The sequence below is a fragment of the Naegleria lovaniensis genome (genome assembly GCF_003324165.1).
Source record: "Naegleria lovaniensis strain ATCC 30569 chromosome Unknown tig004, whole genome shotgun sequence".
Taxonomy (NCBI): domain Eukaryota; phylum Heterolobosea; class Eutetramitea; order Acrasida; family Naegleriidae; genus Naegleria; species Naegleria lovaniensis.
This window is the reverse complement of record NW_025407826.1, coordinates 645,246-670,437: the sequence shown is the minus strand read 5'-3', so window position 1 is coordinate 670,437 and position 25,192 is coordinate 645,246. Positions and strand designations below refer to the sequence as shown.

At 36.9% G+C, this 25,192-nt stretch overlaps 9 protein-coding genes across 9 annotated transcripts; 5 read left to right on the top strand and 4 right to left on the bottom strand.

Moving 5' to 3' along the window:
• Positions 1-640: 640 nt before the first annotated feature.
• On the bottom strand, positions 641-3,718 carry C9374_011509 (uncharacterized protein; the record flags this gene model as incomplete). Its single annotated transcript, XM_044687173.1, has 8 exons — positions 641-966; positions 1,109-1,593; positions 1,687-2,058; positions 2,170-2,332; positions 2,413-2,620; positions 2,715-2,974; positions 3,165-3,285; positions 3,413-3,718. The coding sequence occupies 8 exons, from the start codon at positions 3,716-3,718 to the stop codon at positions 641-643; spliced, it is 2,241 nt and encodes a 746-aa protein (XP_044554678.1).
• Positions 3,719-4,171: 453 nt separating this feature from the next.
• C9374_011508 (uncharacterized protein) lies at positions 4,172-5,230 on the bottom strand (the record flags this gene model as incomplete). Its single annotated transcript, XM_044687171.1, has 1 exon — positions 4,172-5,230. One exon carries the CDS (start codon positions 5,228-5,230, stop codon positions 4,172-4,174), a length of 1,059 nt encoding a protein of 352 aa, XP_044554677.1.
• A 320-nt stretch (positions 5,231-5,550) lies between these two features.
• C9374_011507 (uncharacterized protein) lies at positions 5,551-6,060 on the top strand (the record flags this gene model as incomplete). Its single annotated transcript, XM_044687170.1, has 1 exon — positions 5,551-6,060. One exon carries the CDS (start codon positions 5,551-5,553, stop codon positions 6,058-6,060), a length of 510 nt encoding a protein of 169 aa, XP_044554676.1.
• Positions 6,061-6,151: 91 nt separating this feature from the next.
• On the bottom strand, positions 6,152-7,310 carry C9374_011506 (uncharacterized protein; the record flags this gene model as incomplete). Its single annotated transcript, XM_044687169.1, has 3 exons — positions 6,152-6,635; positions 6,722-6,999; positions 7,071-7,310. The coding sequence occupies 3 exons, from the start codon at positions 7,308-7,310 to the stop codon at positions 6,152-6,154; spliced, it is 1,002 nt and encodes a 333-aa protein (XP_044554675.1).
• Positions 7,311-7,481: 171 nt separating this feature from the next.
• On the top strand, positions 7,482-9,133 carry C9374_011505 (uncharacterized protein; the record flags this gene model as incomplete). Its single annotated transcript, XM_044687168.1, has 2 exons — positions 7,482-8,696; positions 8,741-9,133. The coding sequence occupies 2 exons, from the start codon at positions 7,482-7,484 to the stop codon at positions 9,131-9,133; spliced, it is 1,608 nt and encodes a 535-aa protein (XP_044554674.1).
• A 76-nt stretch (positions 9,134-9,209) lies between these two features.
• Positions 9,210-16,663, top strand: C9374_011504 (uncharacterized protein; the record flags this gene model as incomplete). The annotated part of the gene is made up of 9 exons (XM_044687167.1): positions 9,210-9,441; positions 9,516-9,915; positions 9,981-10,628; positions 10,702-10,962; positions 11,064-11,440; positions 11,500-12,490; positions 12,541-12,761; positions 12,814-13,397; positions 13,472-16,663. 9 exons carry the CDS (start codon positions 9,210-9,212, stop codon positions 16,661-16,663), a joined length of 6,906 nt encoding a protein of 2,301 aa, XP_044554673.1.
• Positions 16,664-16,814: 151 nt separating this feature from the next.
• Positions 16,815-17,831, top strand: C9374_011503 (uncharacterized protein; the record flags this gene model as incomplete). Its single annotated transcript, XM_044687166.1, has 1 exon — positions 16,815-17,831. One exon carries the CDS (start codon positions 16,815-16,817, stop codon positions 17,829-17,831), a length of 1,017 nt encoding a protein of 338 aa, XP_044554672.1.
• Positions 17,832-17,903: 72 nt separating this feature from the next.
• Positions 17,904-19,061, bottom strand: C9374_011502 (uncharacterized protein; the record flags this gene model as incomplete). The annotated part of the gene is made up of 1 exon (XM_044687165.1): positions 17,904-19,061. The coding sequence occupies one exon, from the start codon at positions 19,059-19,061 to the stop codon at positions 17,904-17,906; it is 1,158 nt and encodes a 385-aa protein (XP_044554671.1).
• Positions 19,062-19,284: 223 nt separating this feature from the next.
• On the top strand, positions 19,285-24,885 carry C9374_011501 (uncharacterized protein; the record flags this gene model as incomplete). The annotated part of the gene is made up of 2 exons (XM_044687164.1): positions 19,285-21,375; positions 21,442-24,885. 2 exons carry the CDS (start codon positions 19,285-19,287, stop codon positions 24,883-24,885), a joined length of 5,535 nt encoding a protein of 1,844 aa, XP_044554670.1.
• Between the last annotated feature and the right edge of the window lie 307 nt (positions 24,886-25,192).

Below are 25,192 nucleotides of genomic sequence, written 5' to 3'. Positions count from 1 at the left end.
TCATTATCATCACCATCCTACCCGAACGATAGAAAATATTTATTATTATTAAGGATATTTTTTTGAGTGTTCGAATTTTTGCTAAATATTGAGTTGGGGAACAATCATGCGAAATGCGCTCAACACCTGGCCACCCGGATGTTCAAGTCCATTCATCATCATGGTTGTTTCTATTTTGAATAATAATCATTGCGTATTAAAACGATTGTTGAACCGATAATAATCAAAAACAACACGGTTGTTCATCAACACTTTAAAGCATTCCATAACCTAAACCTATACCAGTCCAGTAACCGAAAAACAGGTCCTGCCATCAAAATCATCAAAAATAACCTTCTCCTTGATGCCATCTCGTTGAAGCTGCTTTGGTGCGAGAACAAGCGGTGGGGTATGATTAACAAGGTACAACCTTCAAGCGGAGCATTCTCCATGTATGAACATGGACGACAACCCTGTTTCTCCCTCGCGAGAGTTCTCCAGTGATCAGCGAGAAGGTATTGACAGTGCAGAAATGAGGAAAGGGTTGCAATGATTATAATTTAACAAAATCATCAAAATTGTGGGTTTTGAAAAATATGTTTGAAAAGCAATTTTTAACAGATCAGATTTATCTTATTTATTTACACAATTTTTATTTGTCTTATTTCTTCATAGTGGAAACGCTTGGTTGTTCCTTAGTGAGGGAATCAAAAGTTGGAACACCTCCTTTGAGACCAAACATTTGCAATGGTAAGCATCCCATATTCGCATCCGATGGAAGGTACACAATTTGTTGAATACCTTTCATGGCTTGAACGACCATGTCGTGGTGTTTGGTTAACAATGCATCTTGTTTACCGAATTCTGTACTTGAGAGGTATTCAGCTCTCTTCTTTTCAGCGAGGGCCTTAATTTCAATGGCTCTAGCTTCGGCTTCTGCCTCAATGGTCATTGCTTCAGCACGAGCTTTGGCAAGTGTCTTAATTTCTGTGGTTGATTAGGAAAGCCCAATGTAACAAATGTAATTTCATGTTACATGAAATAATATGGTAATGCATTAACAATAATGAATCAGAAATAGTAATGAGAAATATATCATTCACGCACTCACATATTATACTCAACTTACCCATAGCTTTAGTTTCAGCCTCTAAAATAGCTGCATTATTCTTAGCTTCTGTTTCAGTACGAAGTTTGAAGGCTTCAGCAGTTGCCTTAATTGACGAGATGGCATTCGAACGTTCTTGAGCAGCCAAGTCAATTTCTCGTTGTCCTCCCAAGTTTGCCAATTTAGTCTCAGTTTCAGCAGTGATGATGGCTTGCTTGGAAATGTTATTAGCAAGTTCTTGATTCATAATTTGAATATCTTCAATTCTAACATTGGTAATTTCAATACCATAACTCTTTTTAAATTCATCATGGAGCTTGGAGAGGAATTCATCATGAATCTTCTCAAAGAATACTGGAGCAGTTGGTTGTTGAAGTGGGGCATCCTTATCGTCACCAATGGCAGAGTGACTTGCTGCGTTCACTGTTTTACTTTGTGCCACTTGGTTCAAAGCGGTACTTCTCACAATGGCTTGCACGGTGGCAATGGATTGATCCTTGATTAATCTGTTTGAATGGTTCACACCGACGAAACAATAATATTAAGATTGGGTTATCAATGAATGATCTTGATTGAAACTGCAACAAAATACTACATACCTGATAATTTGTGGTTCCTTACCAATGGTTGTAAGTGTCAATTTAGGATCACAAATACGATAAGAACAAGATGCCTTAATTCCCAATTCTACAAGATCCTTAGTGTCACAACGAAGGAAGGTCTCCTTAGAACCGTCCTCAATCAAAGGAATGGTATTAAGTTTTGTGCTTAAATATCCTTCAAAAGTACGTAAAACACTATCGTGGAAGATGTAAGTGTTTGGCTGCAACACGTCCAATTTTCCTTTCAAGTAAGTAATACCAATTTCACCATCATAGACCACAATTCTCATAGAGCTTCCTAGAGCGACAAGTTTAGAAGAAATTGGCACACATTGTTCGAAAATGAAATCAATGCTGTCCACTTCATAACTGTTAGGTGTTGACATCAAGATGTTCATATACAAATCGTGTAGTGGTAAAGTCATTATGGAAACATGTGGTTGATTAATGGAAACAATGAAAATAACTGACAATACATACATTCCAGGGTCTTGAACAAAGAGAGGCTTTGATTGCCACCAACATAAACCAATCTCACCATTCTTAACTCTAAATCTGGTGATTGGCTTGTGAATAATTACTTGTTCATTAGCATCCTTCATTCCCAAGAAGGCAATGTTTTGATCATTGAAAGTGTAAATTCCTAATGTAAAATAGAAATGATTTGCATTTCGGAAAAATGTCACAAATTAGAAATTTGAAGAAACTCATTCAAGTACTCACCTTCATGAAGAAGCAATGGCTTGGTAGCAATAACAATCAAACCAATTGAAGATTTTGGAATTCTAATGATTTGAATAGTTGAGTGCTTGATGTGAGGCTCATTAATATTCACAGTTCCACAATATTTGAACAAGACAGAATCAGACACGTAATAGCCTGCTGTTAAAAGCTTGGGAATTCCATTTTCAAGGACCATACCATATTTTCCCTAACATTTTCAGGAAGATTTAGAATAATTTAACACACAATATTATTTCATGATGTGAAAAATTCATAAATGTTAAACGTCAATCAACACTTACTTGTGGAATTCTCATGATATCAATGGTACCATGCTTGATATGCTCTTGATTGATTTCTTTCAATTCAACAAAGTTGAACAACCTAGAATTTCTAACATGGACACCTTCTCCGAGTATTAAGGGTTGACCATTGTTTGTGGCGAGACCATAATATCCTTTTGGAACTCTGATAATCGACAAAGTTTCGTGTTCGATTCTGTCGGAATCCATGCTGTAGGTGGAGCTCCAATGAGCACGAGGATTGACATTCATGTAACGACCTGGTGTATATTGTAAATTTTGTTCAAAAAAAAGGTCAATGAAGAAGAAACACACAAGCGATCCAAAAATTCCAACAAATAAGAAGTAAATTTCCGATCATGCATTTTCACCAATGATGTTGGCATTGGTATCAGGACACAGTGTAAAATATTGTTCGAGCAAATAAACTCGTTTTGTGATGAAACATACCTGGACCGACCAATCGAATGGCACCGTTCACAACGACCACTCGGATCTTTCCTGGCTCTACCACAGTGGTACCTAGAATGGAGCGAATCACGGGCAGACCTTGTTGGTCATTGACCACATCCTGTGTGAATGATATCACAAAAATTCAACCAAAATTTCATCAAAATATAATGACCATATTTGGAATATTTCAAAACATGAGAGTCATTGGCATCGTTCAAACCAAACACTCTCACAATCACACTTACCAAAATTTGAGTAATGAGAGCGTCGTTGGAACCCTCAACATTAGGTTTTACAAGCAATGCTTCAATGGTGGTTCCCGATTGCAAACGATCACTGATGATATCAGCCGTATTCTCCTTCTTATACAGAGAGGCATCCACGGCACGTTCCTTTTTCAAATTTTCAATAATTTCATGAATGGTGATGGGTTGATAAAAGTTAACGTCATTGTTGGCTTCAGCGTCGGATGGGGACGACATCAAATTTGGATTGGAAAAGAAGGATGATGAATTGTTGTTATTCTTGTTGTTGTTATTTTGTGGTAACATGAAATGGATAATCGCAAGAGAGAGAGGTGGGTATCGAGCTCGTTGTTGGCTACTGAATCAAAAACGGGTGAGGCTGTGTGTGGTTTTTTTTTGTTGTTGAAAAGTTCATGCAGCATGAAAAGCTTTTTAACGACGAAGCTGCAGAAAGAGTTCGTATTGGGTTCCAAGAAAAACGCCCCTTCACGTTCGGCAGGACAGTCCCACGTGAGCCATGATCCTTGTTTTGTTCATGTAGTTGAGATTGGACCAGGCCAATAGGAAACATGAAGGAACGAGGTACCCACCTGTGTAGACGCAATTACTGTGTTTACAGTTTTTCAAATGTTAGATCCATGGGCTATTTTTGGATGGCAAGTTGGAAGTCTACAGAAATAAGGTTTCAGAGTGTCCATGATCTTTAGATTACAAGCAAAGCATTCCACAACAATTAAAAACCACTTGTATTTGGTTCACCTATTTCCAATCGTTTAAATTTCGCAGAATGTTTCGAACATTGTCAATTTGATTGCCTTGAAGGTTCAATGAAGTCAAATTCTTCAAACACTCACTATTGGCAATATATTTGACACCTTCATTGCCGATTTGATTGAATTCCAGATTTAGACAAGTCAAATTCTTCAACCATTCACTATTGGAAATATGTATGACTCCTTCGTTGCCAATTTGGTTGCCACTCAGATCTAACGAAGTCAAATTTTTCAAACATTCACTTTTTGCAATATATTTGACGCCTTCATTGTCAATTAAATTGAAACTCAGATCTAACGAAGTCAAATTCTTCAACAATTCACCATTGGCAATATATTTAACTCCTTCTATGTCAATACTATTGCCCCTCAAATCTAAAGAAGTCAAATTCTTCAAGCACTCACTATTGGCAATACATTTGACACCTTCATGGCCAATTTTGTTGTAGGACAGATCTAAATATATTAAATTCTTCAAAAATTCACTATTAGCGATATAATTAATGCCTTCATTATCAACTTGGTTGCCATTCATATTCAAAGAAGTCAAATTTTTCAAACGCTCACTATTAGCAATACATTTGGCGCCTTCATTGCCGATTTGATTGCCATACAGGCTCAACGAAGTCAAGGTCTTCAAATATTCACTATGGGCAATATATTTGACATCTTGGTTACCAACTCTGGAAAAATTAATACCCAAATAATGTAAATTCTTCAGGCATTCACAATCAGCTAAAAGTTTGATTGGCTCACGAACTTGTTTGGAGAGTTTTGACTCTAATGATAATGAGAGCGGAATTCGAAACGATACTCGTCTCCATTGTTTTGAAATTTTCATACAAACTCGGACGATGAATAATGATACAAGGAAACGAAGAATTTCAAAAATAATATCATCAATAAACGGTATTTGCTTGATGTTGGAGTTTGTTGGAGAGGAAATATCTGCTTCAGCACTATAGTTGATACTTTTTGATGATGAATTAGTTGCGTCCGCAACGTTTGGCGAGATTTTTCTCTTTTTAGTAGCACACGCATTCATTGCGTAACAGAAAATTTTTTTTGCTGCCTCGTCACTCAAAGCATGCAGTTGTGATTCCAACAACAACTAGTAGGTTCTTGGTCTTATTTAGAGATGTTAATAAATTGTGAAAAGGATAATGGAATCACAGTTTTGAATCCCTTTATTGCTTAAACGGTTTCACATAGCCAATCAAAACAAGAAAATATTTCATTCAACAGAACACACGCAAAAAAATGATCAACAAAACTCGCTCGTTGCTGCTTGTTAAATTGAACAACAGGAATACAAAAATAATCCCTACATTCCGTCATCAATTTTCAAGATCGTTTTCATCATGTATGACTGCACAATCGGAATACAGAGGAAAATACTTACAAGATCACTTTAAAATAATTTCATCTCCTTCCGATGGCAATTGTTTGTTTCATTCTATCGCCACTGGACTAAATCAAAATTCATCATCATCAAACAAATCATCGTCAAATCATCTTCAAGTGAGAAAAGAAATTGTGAATTGGATTAAAAACAATTTAGAAACAAAAGTTGATGGATTGGAATTTAAATTGGCAATTTTCTTGAATGAAGGTGAAACCGTCTCCGATTACTTGAAAGCTTTAGAAAAAGAAGGATCCTACGGAGATTTTTGTAATATTGTGGCCATGTCACGAGTGAGACCTGGAACGCAATTTAAAATTTTCTTGGTGGAGGGTAGTAGTAGTAGCGGAAAGAAGATTATTAAGGCTGAAATTGAAGTCAACCCAGAAGATGGTGTTGCAGTAACTAGTGACATTTGTTTGGCCTATGATGAACAAAAGCAGCATTATGATTTACTCATTCCTACTCATTGAACGTATCGGGAAAAAATGTGAAATTTGTTGAAAGATATTGTTGTGACTTTACTTCGAAAACTCCTCTCTTGAAGTATTGAAAAACATTTAATTACTTTCTTTTCTTCTTCTTTGTTATTTTGGATGCTTCTTTTGTCTCATGTGCTTTAATGTAATTCATGACTGTTTCTGTGAGCCATGTAGGAATGTCTTTGGAACAGCGGGAAATATGACTTTCTTTCCATGCCGTAGCATCTTCATAAAAATCATTTTCAAGTAATTTCAGTACTTCCTCAGGACCATTTTCGTCACAACTCACACCATTGTCGTTGTTTTGTAAATATCGTTTGGAAAATGCAGGAATATACTCTAACACTTCACTTTCAAACTTCTCGTTGTGTTTCGTTTTAGCAATCACAAGTCCTAACATTTGTCGATAGATGATCAATCGATTCGCTTCAAAATAAGGCTCTAATTGAAATATTCTCAATAAGGCCAGTGTGTTTTTAAATCGAATGAGATCATTAATAGATGTGGCATTTCTTTTGTAATCTCTGTCGTTCGATCTTGCTGCGAAAAAAAGTCTCCTTGACATGCTGTAGTAAACCAAAAGTCTCCTGAAATGTCAATTACTTCTTTTGCATCCCTGAAAAGATACTTTCCATTATTACACATCACATACACCACACGTTGAACAGTTTCAAATACATGAAAATTTTCAAGACAGCATTGTAGTCTTGTCGAATAGTGTGCAAGATTGACCAAGATGAGCTCGGAAACTTGCAATTTCCAATCCATTGTTATTTTGTAAAACAAAGTATGAACAGCTTGAAAAAACTCTTCTTGCTCCTTCTCAGTACTTGACTCTGGACGAAACAAGCTCATACCCAGAACTCGATATCGTTTTGGAATGAAAAACACCAAGTTAACATGATCAAATTTCAAAAGACTATGAAATTTCTGTCGGGTTGATCCACGTGTTTCACAGGTTGGTAAAAACCCTTTTTATGTTTAACATTAATTGTACCTACACTCATGCATGACCTATTATTTTTCTTATTCAAAAAATGTTTCAATTCCATCAACGGCAACTTCAAAAGTCTCTCCGAAACACTATTCTCATCATCAGACGTATCGAAATCTTCTAATCCATATTTGAAAAGTAAATAGAATTGTTTGCATATACGAGGCATGTCAAAATATAAATATGGGTAGGTGGGAATGAATTGCAAAATTTCAATAACAATCTCGAAGGGCAGGTCTTGAAACATTTTTTTGCATGAGTTGACTAATCCTCAAGTATTCTTTAACTTCACGGTTTCTTTGATTCACAATCTTGTTTGAATGAACACGGGAAGAACATTTCACCTAGACATTAATTATCTTTGGTGCTTCACCCAACCACATTTTTGAAGCTGTAATAGAATTACAGTTAATGAAAAATGATCTCAAATGCTTTCCGTCAAGAAGAACCAGCCTCAAGTGAGGAAGGTTCCGTTGAAACCTATTTTAATCAAAGATTTAAACCTGTCGTTGGTGCAAAATTTCTGGATTGGGATTTGATTAAGCTTAATGGATCATTAGGTATGAGTTGTTTATTTCGATCAGTTATTTTCGTTAATTTATTGGATGAAGCAAACATTAACATCAAAAATACATCGGAGGACTCTATCATTTGGGAGTATTCCAATCAAGTTCACATTACCAATAACTTTCCAGAAATAGAGGAATGTGTGAAGAACGTTATTCGTAATTTGAACGTTGGAAGTTTTACAAAATGCAAGCCTCATCTCTCGGTTCATGGATATGCCGGAACAGGAAAAACGATTCTGGCAGCAACAATCCTTCCCTATTTCCTTTCTTTAGAATTAATACGTACTAAAAATTTGTACAATAAGTTTAATGTGATTTATATTGACATGCTCGACAAACCAAAAGACATTTCGTTTTCTCTCTTCATAGCTCAAAAAGTGACACAAAATTTTGAGCTGACGGAAAAAGATGTCAAGTTCACATGTCAGGTGGAAAAACTCTTTCAGTCATACCTTTCTGAAGACGAATCCCGTTTCACTTTCGTGGTTTGTGATGACATTCAAAGTTTGAATCCAAACGACCTTTACTTGCTAAAAAAGTTTTTGAAATCAAGAAACCTTCCTAGAAACATCTTGAGCATATGGACTGGTTCAACTCAAATTCAGCTTTTCAAAATTTTGGAGAAAGTACCATCCAATGGATTTTCTTGCTATGACGATAATTTCGTGTACACTATTCCAACAACGTTCAAACAAAAGGCTGTTAGAGATACGATAACTTTTGTGAACTATCTTTATAAGGATTTCGTTTTACAAGGAAAAGAAACTTTTAACACCATATACGCCTTCATTGGAGTGTTACACTTCAGTTATGTTCGGCAAATTGGAAATGCAATGGCATGCCATAACCTGAAATTATATGAAGCAGTTGAACAACTGATCTTCAAGTTATTCAAAATTTATGATAGAGATTTAAAAGAAACCATCAACGAAGCGTCAGAAGAAGATCTTCAACGCCTTCTCATTTGTTCCTCTCAAAGTTTAGAACCGTTGTTACAACTATGTAACATTTCTTTTTCGTTCTTCCTATATGAAACCACCCTTAGAGACATTTTGATAAAAAAGGTATGTCGATGAAATTGTGAGACATTGATTTCAAAATCGTTTAGTATGTGTACATGTATCTTCAAAAGCGGAAAGGAGATTTGAAGATTGAGAAAAATGGGCAATTCCATTATCAATTAATGCTTCCCTATATAATTCTGGGTGAAAATATCAGACAAGGTCAGAATGACGAAGCTGTGAGTTATTTGCAACAAGTGACTGTCCATCATCAGCTCTTTGGTAGAGAATTAGAAAAGAATTTTTCCAAAGCCATCAAAGTAATTGGTAATCAAGACGCATTGGGTTACATGTGGAAATCTCTGATTGGAATTTCCAACATTTTAAGTCATGATCATGAACAAGCGGCATGTGTTAAAGATCTTGTAGTTACGTATTGGTTCAACAATGACCCACTGTTGTTCTTGAAAACAACGGGCGACCTGCTTTCATACTTTTGAAATGAAACCAGCATTTAAATAAAACACCTCCTCTTACGCAAGTGACGTTGCAAAGATGTAAGCGCTCACAAAAAAAATGCATGCTCATCCAAGCCCTTCCATCATGAACAAGGAAAACACATCAAACCACTCCGATGGTGAAACGATTGCTCTCTACGAGTTTGAAGAAGTGGAGGATCAATCCGTACAAATGAAAAAGAAATTATTTTTAACAGACTTTTTGCTTACCAATGATGATCGGAATGACGATTCAAGCAAAGGCCCTATCTTTTCGAAATTGGCAAAATTCATATCAACAATTTATGATGGTACGTGGACGTTTAGCAGTGTTTGGCACTTTACCAAGAACATTTGGACTTCGAATCGCATTTGATGCTAATAGCATACATCAAGTCGTCAGACAAGCTTACAAATGATGAGTCTAATGTAAATTACAGACAAGCCATCATTGAAAAATATCAACAGAACTGGTCCATTGAATACACGACGACAGGACTGTACACACTCAAAGATAGCACTCTCAAACTACACAACGAGGATTTAGTGCCGATTACAAGTGTGAAATCTTTGGAGTGGATGGACTCAAGAAAAATTCTGAGTGTTACCAGCAATTTTGTTTCTGTGACAAATTGTGATGATGGAAAAATTCGAATTTATTCTTCTGATCTGAAATCACAATTAGCATCAGTAGACCTGAGCAAATTCTTACACTTTGATAAATCCCCATTATTCAGAACCGCCATTTCGAATGTGAAATTGCTAAATATTGCAGGTACAGAAAGGTATGTAATAGTTCTATTTTGAAAGCTTGCATTGATATAATTGCAAAATTTGGTATTCTGATAAGCAACAGATTCGACATTTTATTTCAATACGATTCTTCTCTTTATCAAATACCCATGATAAGAGATGTATCAACAATTAATTTGTACAGAATTGATGTGTACTCCAATCAAATTGAAGCGTTTGATGTTCACGAAGCAGAAAATGGAGAAAAGATGCTCGCTATTGTTCTTGCTAACTCGCAACAAGAATGTGTATTTTTGGAATATCCTGAAGATGGATCAAAATTTATTTCCATTCCAACATCTGAGAAGAAAAAATCAACAAGACGAAAGATATCTCTTGAGTATTTCAAAAACCAGAACGACTTATTCTCTCCAAAACAGAAAATGATCTTCTCTCCAGATGGATCATATTGTGCATTTTTGTCAAGCTCCAAGAAATTTTTCATCTATCGTGTTCCCTTCCCTTTCATTGATGATTCACAAGTAGTTGCCTCCTCAAGCTTGGAAAATATTTTGGAATTTAATTGGTGGTCTCCAAGCTCTGTAATTTTATGTAATGACAATAATGAGATGTATGTCATTGAAATTTCATCTAAAAAGAATATTCTAGGTGATGGTGACGTTACTGAGGACATCGAAGGCATACCGTTCATTTCAACTGCTCATAATGGCAAATTCTTTCTGTTGGAGTACGATCCAAACATTACGTAGGTTTAATATTTTTTTTATTAGTTCCAATCAATAATTTATTGATATACTCTTCGTTTTACATGATACAAGACAATTGAAAATTGATCAGCAATTACTCTTGTTGCAAGAGCAACAACGCCTTACTGAGAAACTTCAAAACTCCTCAGAAAGCTCTTTATTGAGCGCATTTAGTACATTATTTTCATTTTTGTTCCCAAAGGTTGCACCTCCTTCTGATGAGTTGAAGGAAGAAAATATGATTCCTTCCACTCTCTCACTTGCTTACAGAGTTTACAGATTTTATCAAAAAACTCCAGAGAAGGAATTTTCTGAAAAACTTCACCAAGGAGAGTAAGTTTCTTTATTGTAAGAATTTGATCTCATGCTTATGTCATGAATTCGATCCATATCATGCAAACTCACACCTTTATTTTTATTTTCACACACATCAGTCTTGAGGAGGCGCTTTCTTTAGCCAAAACATTCAGCCTTGACATGGATGAAGTTTATAAGAAAATGTGGAGGAGACATGTTATTTCAGTAGAATCTATCGCAAAACTACAACTGATTTCAGACAAAATGTACATCCTCAATGAATGTGTGTGCAGAATTGCAAGTAACGAAGAAGTCATGAGACACCTCCTCGAGTGTGGTCTTGCAATTTCAAATACCCTACTGAGTGAAGAAACTAATTGCACAGATTTATCACATAGGTCATCCGTATTAAAAAATTGCTCTGAAAAAGCAAAAGAAATTTTAGAAGCACGAAGAAAATTACTGCTCTATTTGGACAGATTGGATTTGTTCTTAGATTTGTCCCCACAACAAGGTATGTTTCAAAATCCAAATTATACTTTGAGAACAATGAAATAGTTACACTCGTAACAGTTTACAAAGGTGACCAATATCACTACTTTAGGGATTGCAATATTGTTTCATATGCCAAAGAACGAGCATCCATGAAAGATTTTTCATCACTCAAAGCAATCATTTCTTATTGCTTGCCTTTCAATGAATCGTATCGCGTCAGTAGGAATTTAAATCCTCACGACGTTATTGATATTATTTCATGTATACCAGAATCAGTTCCTCCCAATGAGTATAAAGATTTATTACCTGGTGTTGAAAAAACTGGAAATTGTATGACTAAATGGAGCACTCTTTTCATGAGAAGGAAGGAGCAAGACTATAGCGAAAAGTTAATGGAGAAACCTCAAGTAGATTATCCCTCCTCTCAAGAAATTACTGAGTGGTATCTCTCAAGGGCAGAAGCAATTGATGTCGTGTCAGGTATGGTTAGTTATGCAGAATCCTTGTTAGAAATTGGCATCAAGCGAAATGTAAAGCGGTTAGAGGACAAACTGAATGAACTCAATTTTATGTCCCTCATGATTTACAACCGAGGAAACTTGTTCAACCTCAACAAACAGTTACTCTCCGTGAAAGAATACGAGTCTAATTTAACAAATTTCGACAAGTTCAAGTTACTCATTAATAAGACGAGCACAGATATTGTTTCCCAAATTTTAAACAAAGGACTAAACTTTATTAGCCATTGCGAAGAAGAAGAGAAAACAGGCAAGGACTCCCTACTGTACAAATACATGCTCCAAGAGCTTGCTCCTCATCTCCTCTATCAATGTGCGAAAATATTTGAATACTGTAGTGGACCAAATGCGATACATTTATTTAGCGATAATGACGTCCTTGCAATGCTAGCCGTTGAATGTATTTACTCGTGTAAAAATTATCAGGAAAATACGGAGAATATTATTAGAATTATTAACTCTCTTCCAACAGGAAACATTCATCAAGAACTTGAGCAACATATTAATACTATTCGAGATAACACTATTGCTCTTACCGTCTTGTCAAAATAGTAAGTAGTATTGGTGAGAACATCAAATATTATTTGACACTATCCATTAGCTCCATTTCTATACCTCTTTCTTTGAGTACTGAATTTGAAGTTGTTGGAAAAACAATTGTCGGAGAGTTGGCACAGAAATGTATTAAAAGTGGTGCTACATCTGACAAATCATTCCAAAGCTTGTATTCAGATTTGAAGACACTTCACGGCACTGTGATGCATCATTTAACACAGCAAGAAGTTTATTCTCAATTCCTTAAAAATTGCTGCTTATCAGGACGTAAGTACTTGTAAAATCTCAGCTCTATCAATTCATTGCACTTTCAAAATAGATGCTCATCTTGCCTATGAGTATGTTACACGTGACATGATTTTACCCTATACCGATGCCGATGAAATTATTTATCAAGCAACAGCAGAATTAATCAATAGCTCTACTGAACCTACTGATTCATCAATCATGATTGCAGATAAATGTATTTCTCTACATCGAAGTTTACTTTCTGAAAAATTTGTTACTTCAAGCAACGAAGAACGGTGGACAAAGGAAATTAACATACTAGAAGCATTTAGAATAATTGGAAAAGAATTCTCTAACCATCAACCCGCCTTGTTTTTGAGAAAGTCCTCAATTATGGACATTGTCAAATATTTGATAGAGAACAATCACACTGGAACAGATGAAGCTACATTGGAAACATTTTACAAAATTTGTAGACTTCTTGGTGGTAATGAAAATGACCGTAAGAACGTCAAGATGCTTGCCATCGAAGATTCACTTCAAAAAGCGGAGTCTGGTAATTTAGAAGTTGTGCGGGCCCTCATGAAACAAAATCACAACGGTATATACAAACATTGTGCTAAACTTTGCATCGACACGAAATGTAAAATTTCTAGTGAGGAGCGTCTGGAATTTGTAAGTAGCACATCTCATTTGTTTTGGAAAAATGATCATTTTCACAATTACTGAACCGTCCTATGTAACTATAGGCAGCATATGCTGTGAGAAATTGTCCATCATCAGAACTTTCAGAAATGCTCTCTATTTATGAACTTGTTGAATCACACCAATTCCTCTCGAAGAGTATTCCTGCAACAGAAGCCACAAAAGATATTTCTCTTAGCAATTCAATCCTCATCGCACATGATATGTTTTCAAAGCTTGCAAAAGAAAATGAGCATTTATTCAGTAACATCTCAGTGAGCGGAACAACACCTCTGTACTATTCATGCAGGGAAAATTCATTCGTGTCACATTTTGGAATTTCACCAACAACCACAGAACTCGACACGATTTTCAGGTCCAAATTGATGGAAATCCAATTAACTCTAACCTCTGAAACAGAGAAATTGAATACACAGAGCCTGCTTGATTTTGCAATATTATCACTCACCAATGGATACATCATGTCCTTTGTTACCATCCTCTTGAAAATTCCATTAGAAAGCATTGACAGTGTCAAAAAGCTATTTGACTCGATACTCTCATCACAACCGCAAAATACACCAATTTCAGCAGTAGAGAAGCTGATAGAATTATTTACACTGTACTTTGCATTACGACTGCTACTTTTAGAAAATCCTGAAAGTCTGACAGAGTATTATGATGAAATGAGTTTGAACGATATTGAAAAATCATTGGAGGACAATGAAATTGAATCCAATGAGTGTACATCAAAATTGAATCATTTTTTGAAATTCTATAATGGTCTACTCTATTTATGTAATCATTTCAGCGAATTGTCAATATTCAGCACCTCAACATTGAGCTGTTTACAATTTATTACCGATGAAAAGTATAGAGAGAATGTCTTATTTGACTTGTCCAAAACTCAACATATGGATCAATTCAAGGCGGCTCTAAATATTGCTCAAAAATTGAGTATGGATACGAGTAAGCTGTATTTGAATTTCTTGGATTGCGTCTTGAATAAGGAGAACATTCTCGATTCAGAGAAGTCTTTCATTAGGGAAATTTCTTCAACAAGTGTGAAAGATGAGGTTGTTCTAATAGTGAAAAACAAATTGACTCCTAATTCTCGTGTGACTTCCGGGTACAATTTACCCAAAATTAGTTTTCTTACGGAGCTGTTAGTGAATATGGATCTCTCCGAGTACACACCTCAAAAGGCCCTTGTGGATTTTCTTTCAACGGAAAATTTAGTTGTCGACTTTTTCTCATTGACTTCGGAATCAACTGATACTCGCCAAATTATAGAGCTTCTCAAACCAATCCTCAATCACAAATCTGTGAATACTATTTTAGATCTATTGAAACCTATTAAGCCAGTTGAAACTTCTCAAATTTATTCACATGTTGTTACTACGACATTGAGTAATGCAAAGATTGATCCAAAAGAAAGAGCAGAACTTGTACTACCTTTCATTTCTTTCTTGACACAGGATGATATCAAGACTCTTATCAGCAAGGTTTCTTTCGACAATGCTTTCAAAATGCCTTTGGCTGTTCGATTATCGTTTATGCGTAGCATGTTGAACACGAGCATTTCAGAAGACTCCTCTCTCGCAAACGAGGTCAAGAGCTCAATATTCAAAATGTCATCTGCCAAGAGAATTTTCCAACGTCAAGAATTGGAATACTTGTTGGAAGAATGGGACAAGTATTTGAGAGATCACATTGATTTAATGCATGTCTTGTCAGAGACAATGGTACACACCAAAAATCCATCATGCATCACCAATATTCTTCAGGATTTGCAAGAAGAATATAAGAATGCCTTTAATATAACTGATCAGAGCGACCTGACCTCACTTCCACTCTTCTTCCATTTAGATACTACTCAATGTTATTTGAAAACTGTCAAAGCTATTGTGCAATGTCTCGTGGAACACTCTGAAGAAATTAGAAAGGAGAGTGACTCAGAGGATGAGGCAGAAGAAGAAAAACTTTTACAACAACACTTGGAGAGCAATGAAAGTGGTGAAATTGATATTCATTGGCCACCTTTGAATGCCAAAATGGGATGTATCTATATGAAAATAATTCTCAAATCTGCTGCTTCAGACAGTCAGCAATCTCAAGATTTATTTAACACCCTAGTGAATTATGTGGATACCATCGCCAAAGATCAAGACGATTTACCTGTTCGAACTCGAATCGCATTGGTTCGTATTTTGAGAGATTTTAAGAAAAAGGCTCCTGGCACGTCTTCGCCAGTGATCATCTCATCTTCTCTTCCTGGAGGAGTGGCTAGTCATGACGAAACGATAACTTCTTCGCCAAGCTCTAATGAAATCACAAATGCCAATGAATCCAACATTGGTCATAAGCATGAGGATGATCAGACGACACTCCTTGCCATCTATCAAACTCGTGATACTGTTGCAGAGAATTTCCCATCTCACAAAACATTACTCCATTCATGTAGACCGCCTAGTGAAGAATTTGCAACACAATTCGAAGAATTGGTCAACATGTCCTCCACTGATGCACAATTTCGATCTCTGAGCTTTATCTTGAGAATTTGGTTTAAGGGAAAGCAACATCAAGAATTTTTAGAAACTCTTCTCCTCAAAGTTTTGACAGCTCTCGTAGAAATCACGCATGTCAAGAAGGAAAGTATTTTGTTAGAGATTGCACTCGAACAGATGGAATTGCTCTCTGAGCAGAAAGGCAATGAATTTGTGAATTACATGATTGAGAAGAATCAAGATCTACTCGCATGCAAATTTGCACTTCAAGTCAAACACAAATCCACAAATGTACTAGCACTCGATCGTATCCAACACATTGCTGAGTCGAAACCAACTCTACTAGACTCTGATGCAATGAGTGATATTATTTGTACATGCATCATGAATGGCTATACCTCCACACTGATTCACATGGACACTCTATTATTCAACATTCTACATGGACAACATTTGAAACTCTATGAAGAATGTGAAGCTCAATTTATTGCAGAGCTTGTATTAATAAGCTTTAAACAATCTGCACTTCCATTCACTCTCTTTGCCTGTGAATATGTTCAACGAAAAGTATTTGGCATGCATGACATGTTTTGTTCTGATCTGAATGGAAGTTTATTCCTTTTGAGAAGATACCTCCAACAACAACAAACGAACCCAATGAACCATCATGAAGATGCGGATACCATTGTGAGAGATTTGTGTCGAGCTGCTCTTCAAAAGCTGGACATTCGTCAATTGATGCAGCAGTAGTGTGGGCACAGATGAGGTGAGCAATAAAGTTGTAAAGTGTACAAGTTCAAATTGGTAATTCAATGTTCAACTTCAAGAAGGAAAACAATGTTGATTTTCATCATCTATTTTTAAAATTCAATTTGAAAAAAAATCAAAAACTGCGCCCACCATGATCGAGGATCAAGACAAAGTCTTTGAGGATGATGTTCAAACCATTGTTATTATAGATTCGGACGAGGAGAATGAATATTTAGAATCATGCTATGAGGATTTATTATGGCTTGAGGATGGGGAAATCGGAAGTGATGAAGAAGAAGTGGATATGTTTTCATTCACTTCAGACAGTGATCTTGTTCATTCTTCCGAAGATGAAGAGGAAGATTTCTATAATGAATCCATTCTAACAACACTAGAATCCAAGTATGATTATTTGAATGTTGACGACTCACTAGAATTTTCCATTCTCAATCATGGTCAAATATTTGGAGGTCAAAACACTCATAGAAATCACGACATGAAACGAGTGAAAAGCAAATACAAGAAGCAGAGAATAAATCCAAAGCGAAGAATTCACCACAGAGAATATAAAAAGAGATTGGAGGAGGAAAACGACAAGATGGAAATGCGAGGCTCAAAAGTTTATGTACCTCCTACCATTTCATATGCGAACCGCAACAACAACAACACTTCGAGCGCTCCGAATCTATATCGTCATGCTCACTTTGCACCACCAAGAAGTGAGGAAGAAGAACAATTACAATTAGCCATGGCTCTTTCAGTGGAACATCATGAAATGTCGAATATGGCTCGAGAATGTGGTATGGACATGAGTGTATTACTCGCCCTCACGACTCGAGAATTAACCGAGAAGGATTATGAACTATTGTTGCAATTAGACAATGGTGTGAAAAAGAAGACTGTTTGCAGTTCAGCATTATTGAGCTTACCAACATGTATTTTATCATTTGAGGAGAAATTGGTTTCAACAACGTTTGTGGAAGAGGAAATGCCACAAGTGTGCCAAGGTGACATGTGTGTCACATGTATGTGTGATTTTGAGGAGGGTGAAGAATTGAAATGGATTCCAAAATGCGGTCACATCTTTCACAAGGATTGCATCGATTCTTGGCTGGAGTCTCAATCAACAGTTTGCCCAATTTGTAGAGTTGATGTTGCCGATTCGTGAAACGTCACTTTGCCTGCTACAATAAAAGTGAATTGTCCTGAGCTCGTAACATCGTAGCCAAATATTTTTGCTCTATTTTAACAGCGGCATTCCCAATGATTTTCGTAATTCATTTGTAGCCTCAACAGAAAGAACCTCCTGCACCTGATCATTGTTGCCTTGCTGACGAGAAGAGCTCGTTTCGTCACTGGTTTTTCCGTCTTTTGGAGGCTTTTTCAGTTTGAGTTTGAAGCCTCCTGATTTCTTTTCCTTCGTTGTGGTTGCTGTTGAGGATTCAGGTATCCTTGTGGTCACTCCTTCATGTTGTTGTGGAATACTTTCATTCTTTGCAGAAGTCACCCCCAGTTTTTGTTCAAGCAATGCTTTCAGATCTTCATTCAACTCCAATGATGATACATATGGATCTAATTTGCCTCTCCTTTCCAAAACAGTCCTCTTCACAAGGAAGGGCAATTTTATGTCACAAAAAGAATCCTCATTCAATAATATTTCCACATATTCGTCCATGTGAATGATTTTACAAGAACCGTCAATATTTCTCAATTTCAATTTTCTAAAATCGGCATATAAGGGTTCCAAATTTTGGTAAATGTCTAGTGCTGATCCGACAAGCCGAATATACAGAGCTGCCAAAGCAGTCAAGTACTTGAATTCTTCATTTTGAATGTACGAAATGGCTGACTCCATATCAACTTCAATTTGAAGCATTTTCATGAGAAGACAGAGAAAATTACTCGGCTTTCGATGTCCGCCATAGGTACCTCCAATCGAGTCCAATGCTATGGCTTTATCAATTAAAGTGGCGGCATTGAGACCAAAACATTCCTCCTTGTAATATACGGAATTGAAAATCTTATTTCTGGTAATTTGTTCTATTAAATTTTGAGTATTGGTGGCGTGTATGACATTAAATTCCGATAATTCATTTTCATCTTGAGGCTGCTGATGCTCGAGTGGATGTTTTTTGTTTTTATGATATTCTCTGATGAGTCTATTCATTTCTGCCTCATCCATAAATCGATCATCATCATTGTGTTCTTCCGCATCATTATTATGGTATTGATCATCATTGTGTTCTTCCTCATCAAAAGCTTCTTGTCCAAAATTCATGTTATTGCTGTTAGGAGAGTGTTCATCAAAATTTTCTTCTTCGATTTCAAGATCATCCATCCTTTCTTCCGAAGAGTGTTCATCCTCCTCTTGCAGCATCATTTCGTTATGTTTTTGCATTTTTTGTTACAATTTAATTTGATTAATAAATTTAAATGAACAATTAACGTAAGGTTCAATGAACAAGTTGTTACATAAACCTATTGCAAAATACACCACCATTTAAATTAAGAGGAAGTTGCCACAAGCCAAACTCTCCTCCCACAATGAAAATTCCAATTCCAGCAAGAAAAAAATTCATCATGATGAAAACCTAACTCGGAACCTCAACATCATCAACAACATGAAACCTTCTTCTGGAAATTTGCAACAACAACACCATCACTTCAAAAAGACCACCAATCAGACCACTTCTCATGATTCTAGTACCATTCCAAAAACAACCACCTCTTCACCATTCCGAAGGGAAATACCACAAACGCCTCTTTCTGCTCGCTCTACGAGTTCGTTTTCATCCTTCTCTTCTTCTTCACCAGCTTCTGCCATCACGACGCCAATAAGCAGTCTGAGTGGAAATTCAACTCGATCTTGGGTTTCATCCTCGACAACGAATTCTTGTTCCATTCATACAGCACCTAATTTCAAAATTCAACAACAAGCCAATATATATTCGCGAAATTTACACCATCCACTCAGCCAAACATCATCGGAGAGTGGGGGCGAGATTGTAGAAGATGACAATGATGGTTCTCGTGTTTTTCAAAAACATGAAAATGTAGTAGTATCAACAACACAGGCGACAGAATCTCAAGAATTGGATGATTTATGGTTTGTGGATGAACTTTCCGATGTGGAGTTGGATCTTGGCGAATTTGAAAATGAACAACCAATCATTGTGGAGAATGCCACTGGTGGGTCGACAACATTTCATTCTGACACCGTCATGACGGTCAGTACATCCAATGGTGCCTCCAATGAAGAAGAAGAAGAATTTGTCTTGGAGCTTGATGACGATTTTGAGGAAGCTCTTCTGTATGCGGAGGAGACCTCGGCCCATACAGACATGTTAATGAATGATGGAGAGACAATCTCTAAGCCTCAATGGAACGCTACTTTTAGCACTTCAACAAACATACCTCAGCCTCCTCCTCCTCCCTCATACACCCTCACACAAGCCTCAGAAGAACCAATTGACGTGGCTGATTTGGAGGAAATCATGTGGCAAGACGAGACGCAATCTGAAAATCAGCAATTACAACAAGCCATAGAGAATGCTCCCCACAACACCTCTTTCACAGCTTCAGACAAGTTTTCGCTCTACTATTACATTCCTGAGCAGATTGCAGACAATTACAAACACACCACACTTTATCCTTGGCAGGTGAGTTTATTACATGATACAGGAGTTTTGGAAGGTCAAAATCTCATCTATTCCTCTCCAACCAGTGGTGGTAAAACACTAGTGAGTGAAATTGTCATGGTACGACGATTGACACAAGACAAATCAAAGGTAATCTTCATTTTGCCATTTAAAGCCATTATTGAGGAAAAAGTTTTGGATTTGAATAGCAAATTTAAGGATGTTGGATGGAAAGCAAATCCTTATCACTCTGAGGCAGTCCGAATTTCTGAAATTGCCTCATTCAATGACGACGATGAACGAGTCATGGTTTGCACTTTTGAACGAGCTAACAGTATTCTTAATGGTCTTATTTCTTCTGGAAAAATAGATGAAATTGGTGCCATCATTATTGACGAGCTTCACAACATCACTGATCCTAATAGAGGTTACATACTCGAGCTCATCCTCACAAAAATTGTTTACCTAAAGCCCAAAATTCAAATCATTGGCATGTCAGCCACGTTACACAATGTGGAAAAGTTGGCTAATTTTTTGAATGCACACCTCTTCGTCACTGATTATCGGCCTGTACCACTCTCCGAATATCTCGTTCACAATGGAAAAGTTTTTAATGTGTATAACAAGACAAGGGGAAAAACTACCTCGCATGAAGTAGGCCGTGGAATGAATGGAGACACTTCGTTTGTGCGCGAATTACCTAAACCAACGATCAATGCCAATATGCGAGTCATACCAGACAGATTCAACATTTTCATACTTTCCCTACTTGACACCAATTTCTCAACCCTTATATTTTGTAGTTCTAAAGCCAAATGTAAATCATACGCCAAATTTATTGCAACGCAATACTTTCAAGAAACCATAACCGAGCACTTACAGCAACAGAGGCAAGAAGCAATCAATAGGTTACGCTTTTCATCGTCTGGATTGGATCCTGACTTGAAAATTTGCCTCGAGCATGGTGTTGGCTTTCATTATTCTTCGCTCACGATGGAAGAGAAGAAACTTGTGGAATCTTCGTTCAGGAATGGAATGATCAAAGTACTGCTATGTACAACCACCTTAGCAACAGTAAGTAGTGACACATAATTTCAATGATAATTTCTTCTCGTAAACTCAAACGAACACATTCATTAGGGAGTAAATTTACCAGCTAGGCGTGTCATTATCACATCTCTAAGCATGGGAACAGATGTGTTGGATATGGCCACATACAAACAAGCATCCGGACGAGCTGGTAGAGCTGGAATTGACGTCACTGGCGAATCATATCTTTTCGTACCTTCTCTAGAACAAGGAAACAAGTTACTATCATCGAACTTTGCCTCAATGATTTCATGCCTCAATGAGAAGCAAATTTCAAGGGCTCTTTTAGAAAATATTTCTACTGGCACTATTAAGACTGCAGATGATATTGAACGATTCCTAAGTTGTACTTTTCTTTCAAAATGTAAAACACCCCACGAGATTCAGCAATTGTCCAAGAATGCACGATTGTTTCTTCATGAAAAAGGATTTATTGAATGGGTTGAAAAAACACAATCCTTTGTTTGTACCGATCTTGGAAAATCAACACAAGTGTCGAATATTGGCTTACAGGAAGCTCTAGAATATTATGCGGCTATGAAACAATGTGAACAAGGGTTTTATCTAGCAGACGATTTGGGTATTCTTTTCTTACTTGCTTCTTTTGTCCCCGAAGGATACAACAACGAAGACAGGTTGAGAGATGATGCGGAGAGAATCATGGAAATAGGTCACTCACGTAAACAATTCCGACAATTTATTGAAAAGCAAGATATTGGATTTTCTCAATTTAAAGAAGCCATTGCGTATTATATGGTTGATAAGACCCCACTATTGAAATTGAAAAATTATATCTATGCTCTGAGAAGAACATTTATTTTATTTGACATTACACGAGAATGCAAAATCGATTGGATTTCCACAACATACTATAATAGTGTGGATCACAGAGGAATCGTTCAGTCTATTCAGCGAGATGCAGCCGCAAAAGCATCCGTGCTCTCGACTTTTTCATCCAACATTTCGATTTCCCCCATTTTTTTCGACTCTTTTCGAAGAATTAAGGAAATGCTATTGTGTGGAGTGCCTCAAGATCTTGTACCGCTTGTTCAACTTCCCTTTGTTGGCTCCTCTACTGCAAGGCTATTATTCAAAGAAGGATACAAGTGCATACGCCAGGTTGCAGAAGAGGATCCCTACATCATTGAGAGCATCATTTCAAAACATTGTAAAAATGGAGAGCAGTCCAGAGCCTTTGATATTGTTGAAGGAGCAAAGGAAATTGTCAAGCAAAATGTTCTACCACGTGATTGGATTGATGGACGTGAAGAAGATCCAGATCAAAATATGGGCAAACGAAAGAAAAAGTCTCGCCTTAAAGCTGAGCCGAAAAAGAAAAAAGAAGATGCTATTATTGAAATTAAGTCAGATGATGACAGCAAATTGTTGGAGTTTGAAAATGATTGGAATACCTGCTTTGCATTTTCATTTTGCTTCGAGTTTGGACTTCAAAAGAAAAAAGACAATCCCACTTCTTTTATTAAGAACAGGGACCAATATTTTGTCAAAGCGTTGGCAATATGTTTCAACACGGAACATGAAACTGTCTTGATGAACAATAGCTGTGAGACAATTAATCCAAACGCTCCATCCAAATCTTACTTTATCCATCTCTCTAAAAGTGAAAAGAGAAAGGATCTTATCAAGAAAATATTTTCGGATGGCTCTCGTAAGAAAATTACATATTCCCTCAAGAAGCAACAAACAAAGTTACTACAGTGTTGGAACTTTATAGTGAGAGATCCTATTTTGGACGTGATGATTGCAGAGTGGGTTCAATACCCTGATGACTCGGAAAATGAGAATTCTTTAGAGGAAATTTATGTCAAGTGCTTTCCTTCCAAACAATTTTTGTTTTCACCGAGCAACAACGACCATGTCATTGTCAAGACAGCCGCTCAGTGTTGGCCCATTATTGCGCTATTAGCAGTGCGTATCCACAGCTACAACCTGTCTGGCATGTTTGAGTTTGAGATGAGCTTTGTAAAAGTTCTCAGCACAATGGAGAAGAATGGAATTCGGTTTGACTATGACTGGATCAAACGAAACAATTCAATTATTGACGCACGGCTACAAGAGATTGACAGTGAGCTTAATAGTCTTCAAGTTCTCGATGGAAGAGGCATCAAAACTTGCAACAATGATGATGTTGCCTTTCTTTTATTTGATAAACTCAAGATGCGAGGGACTGAGAGAAAAACAAACAAGGAAATTTTGGAAAAGTTGAAAAAGCTGTACCCTGATAAGGCCCATATTATGTCACTCATTAGCGAGTACCGATATTTGTTGAATATCAAAACACACCACATTCAAAACATGCCCAATGATATCAAATTCTGTGCCAACAGATCAGAATATCGTATATTTGCATCTCAAATGCAAACAACATCTGCAACTGGAAGATTGAGTGTTAAAAATCCCAATCTTCAAAACATTCCAAAGGATATTACCATCAAGAATCCACGTTTTGGAGTTGGTGGAGATTTAAATGAGAATATTGTAGTTAGCATTCGCAGTGGTTTTATTCCTAGAAAAGGTTTTACCATGCTCTCGGTGGATTACAAAAATATAGAATTGAGAATTCTGGCTCACTTTTCAAAAGATCCAGCTCTTACTGAAATCTTGAAGAACGAATCAAGAGATATTTTCGAAGAGATTGCACGAAATTTTTGGAACATACCAGAAGGAGAGGTCATTCCTCAGACTTATCGAAGCTTGGTGAAACAAATTATCTATGGAATATCTTATTGCATGGGAGCTGCAACTCTCTCTGAGAAAATGTTTAACAGCGAAAATGAAGATCAATTACTGAGACCAGGTGAAGACAAAATAGAAGCTGCAGAACGATACAAGCAACAATTTTTTGAAAAGTATCACCACCTCAAAATGTTTAAAGATAAGGTGGAAGCTACTCTCGTTGAAAAGCATTGGGTCACCACACTCTTTCATAGAAAGAGATTTATGCATGATATTGCCTCGACAGATTCTTCCTGTAGAGCTGCGGCGAGAAGGGCTGCTCTCAACACTGTCAGTCAAGGCTCAGCCTCCGACATTATGAAAATTGTCATGCTTGGTATTTATAATTTTATGAGACATTTCAATCGAAAGGAAATGAGAGCCTACATGCTTGTTCAAATACATGACGAGTTGCTCTTTGAGGTTAAGGAGGAAAGTCTGAAAATATTCACATGGTGTGTGAAGAGTATCATGGAGACCACCTGCAAGCTGAGAGTACCTCTCGGTGTAAAGTGTCAAATTGGTGACTCATGGGGAACCTTGAAAGATTTCCAGGTTGATGTAAGAACAATTTCCCAAGAGGAGAAGCAAGAATTAGCCAAGCTCGAGGAGTCACTCGGTATAGGATGGGCCAAGCGTTTACACATTCGAGAGCTAGGTCTTCTTCCACACCACGAAGAGCTGCCAGAGGACAATGAAGATCAAGACCGCAATGATGACGACGAAGAGGCTTGGCAAGTTGACTCTCCTTCTAATTGACAACGACAACTCTACTACCTTAATTGACGATGACTTTTTTTGAATTCGAATTAAAAAATTTGACTCTTCAGATCCCACTTGTGAGCTCACGCACCAACACACGAGAATCATCCGAATGAACTCTCCAATACAACAACAACACCAACAACAATAACTCAGTTTAACAAAAGACCAAGCCATCCAATCACAAATACGTGCGCCATCACAAAACTCCGAATATTTTGATTACGGTTTATCATTATCACAACGTCGTGATTGTACAGAACAACAACCACGTGGCATCGCGTAGAGATCATTCTTTGAAATT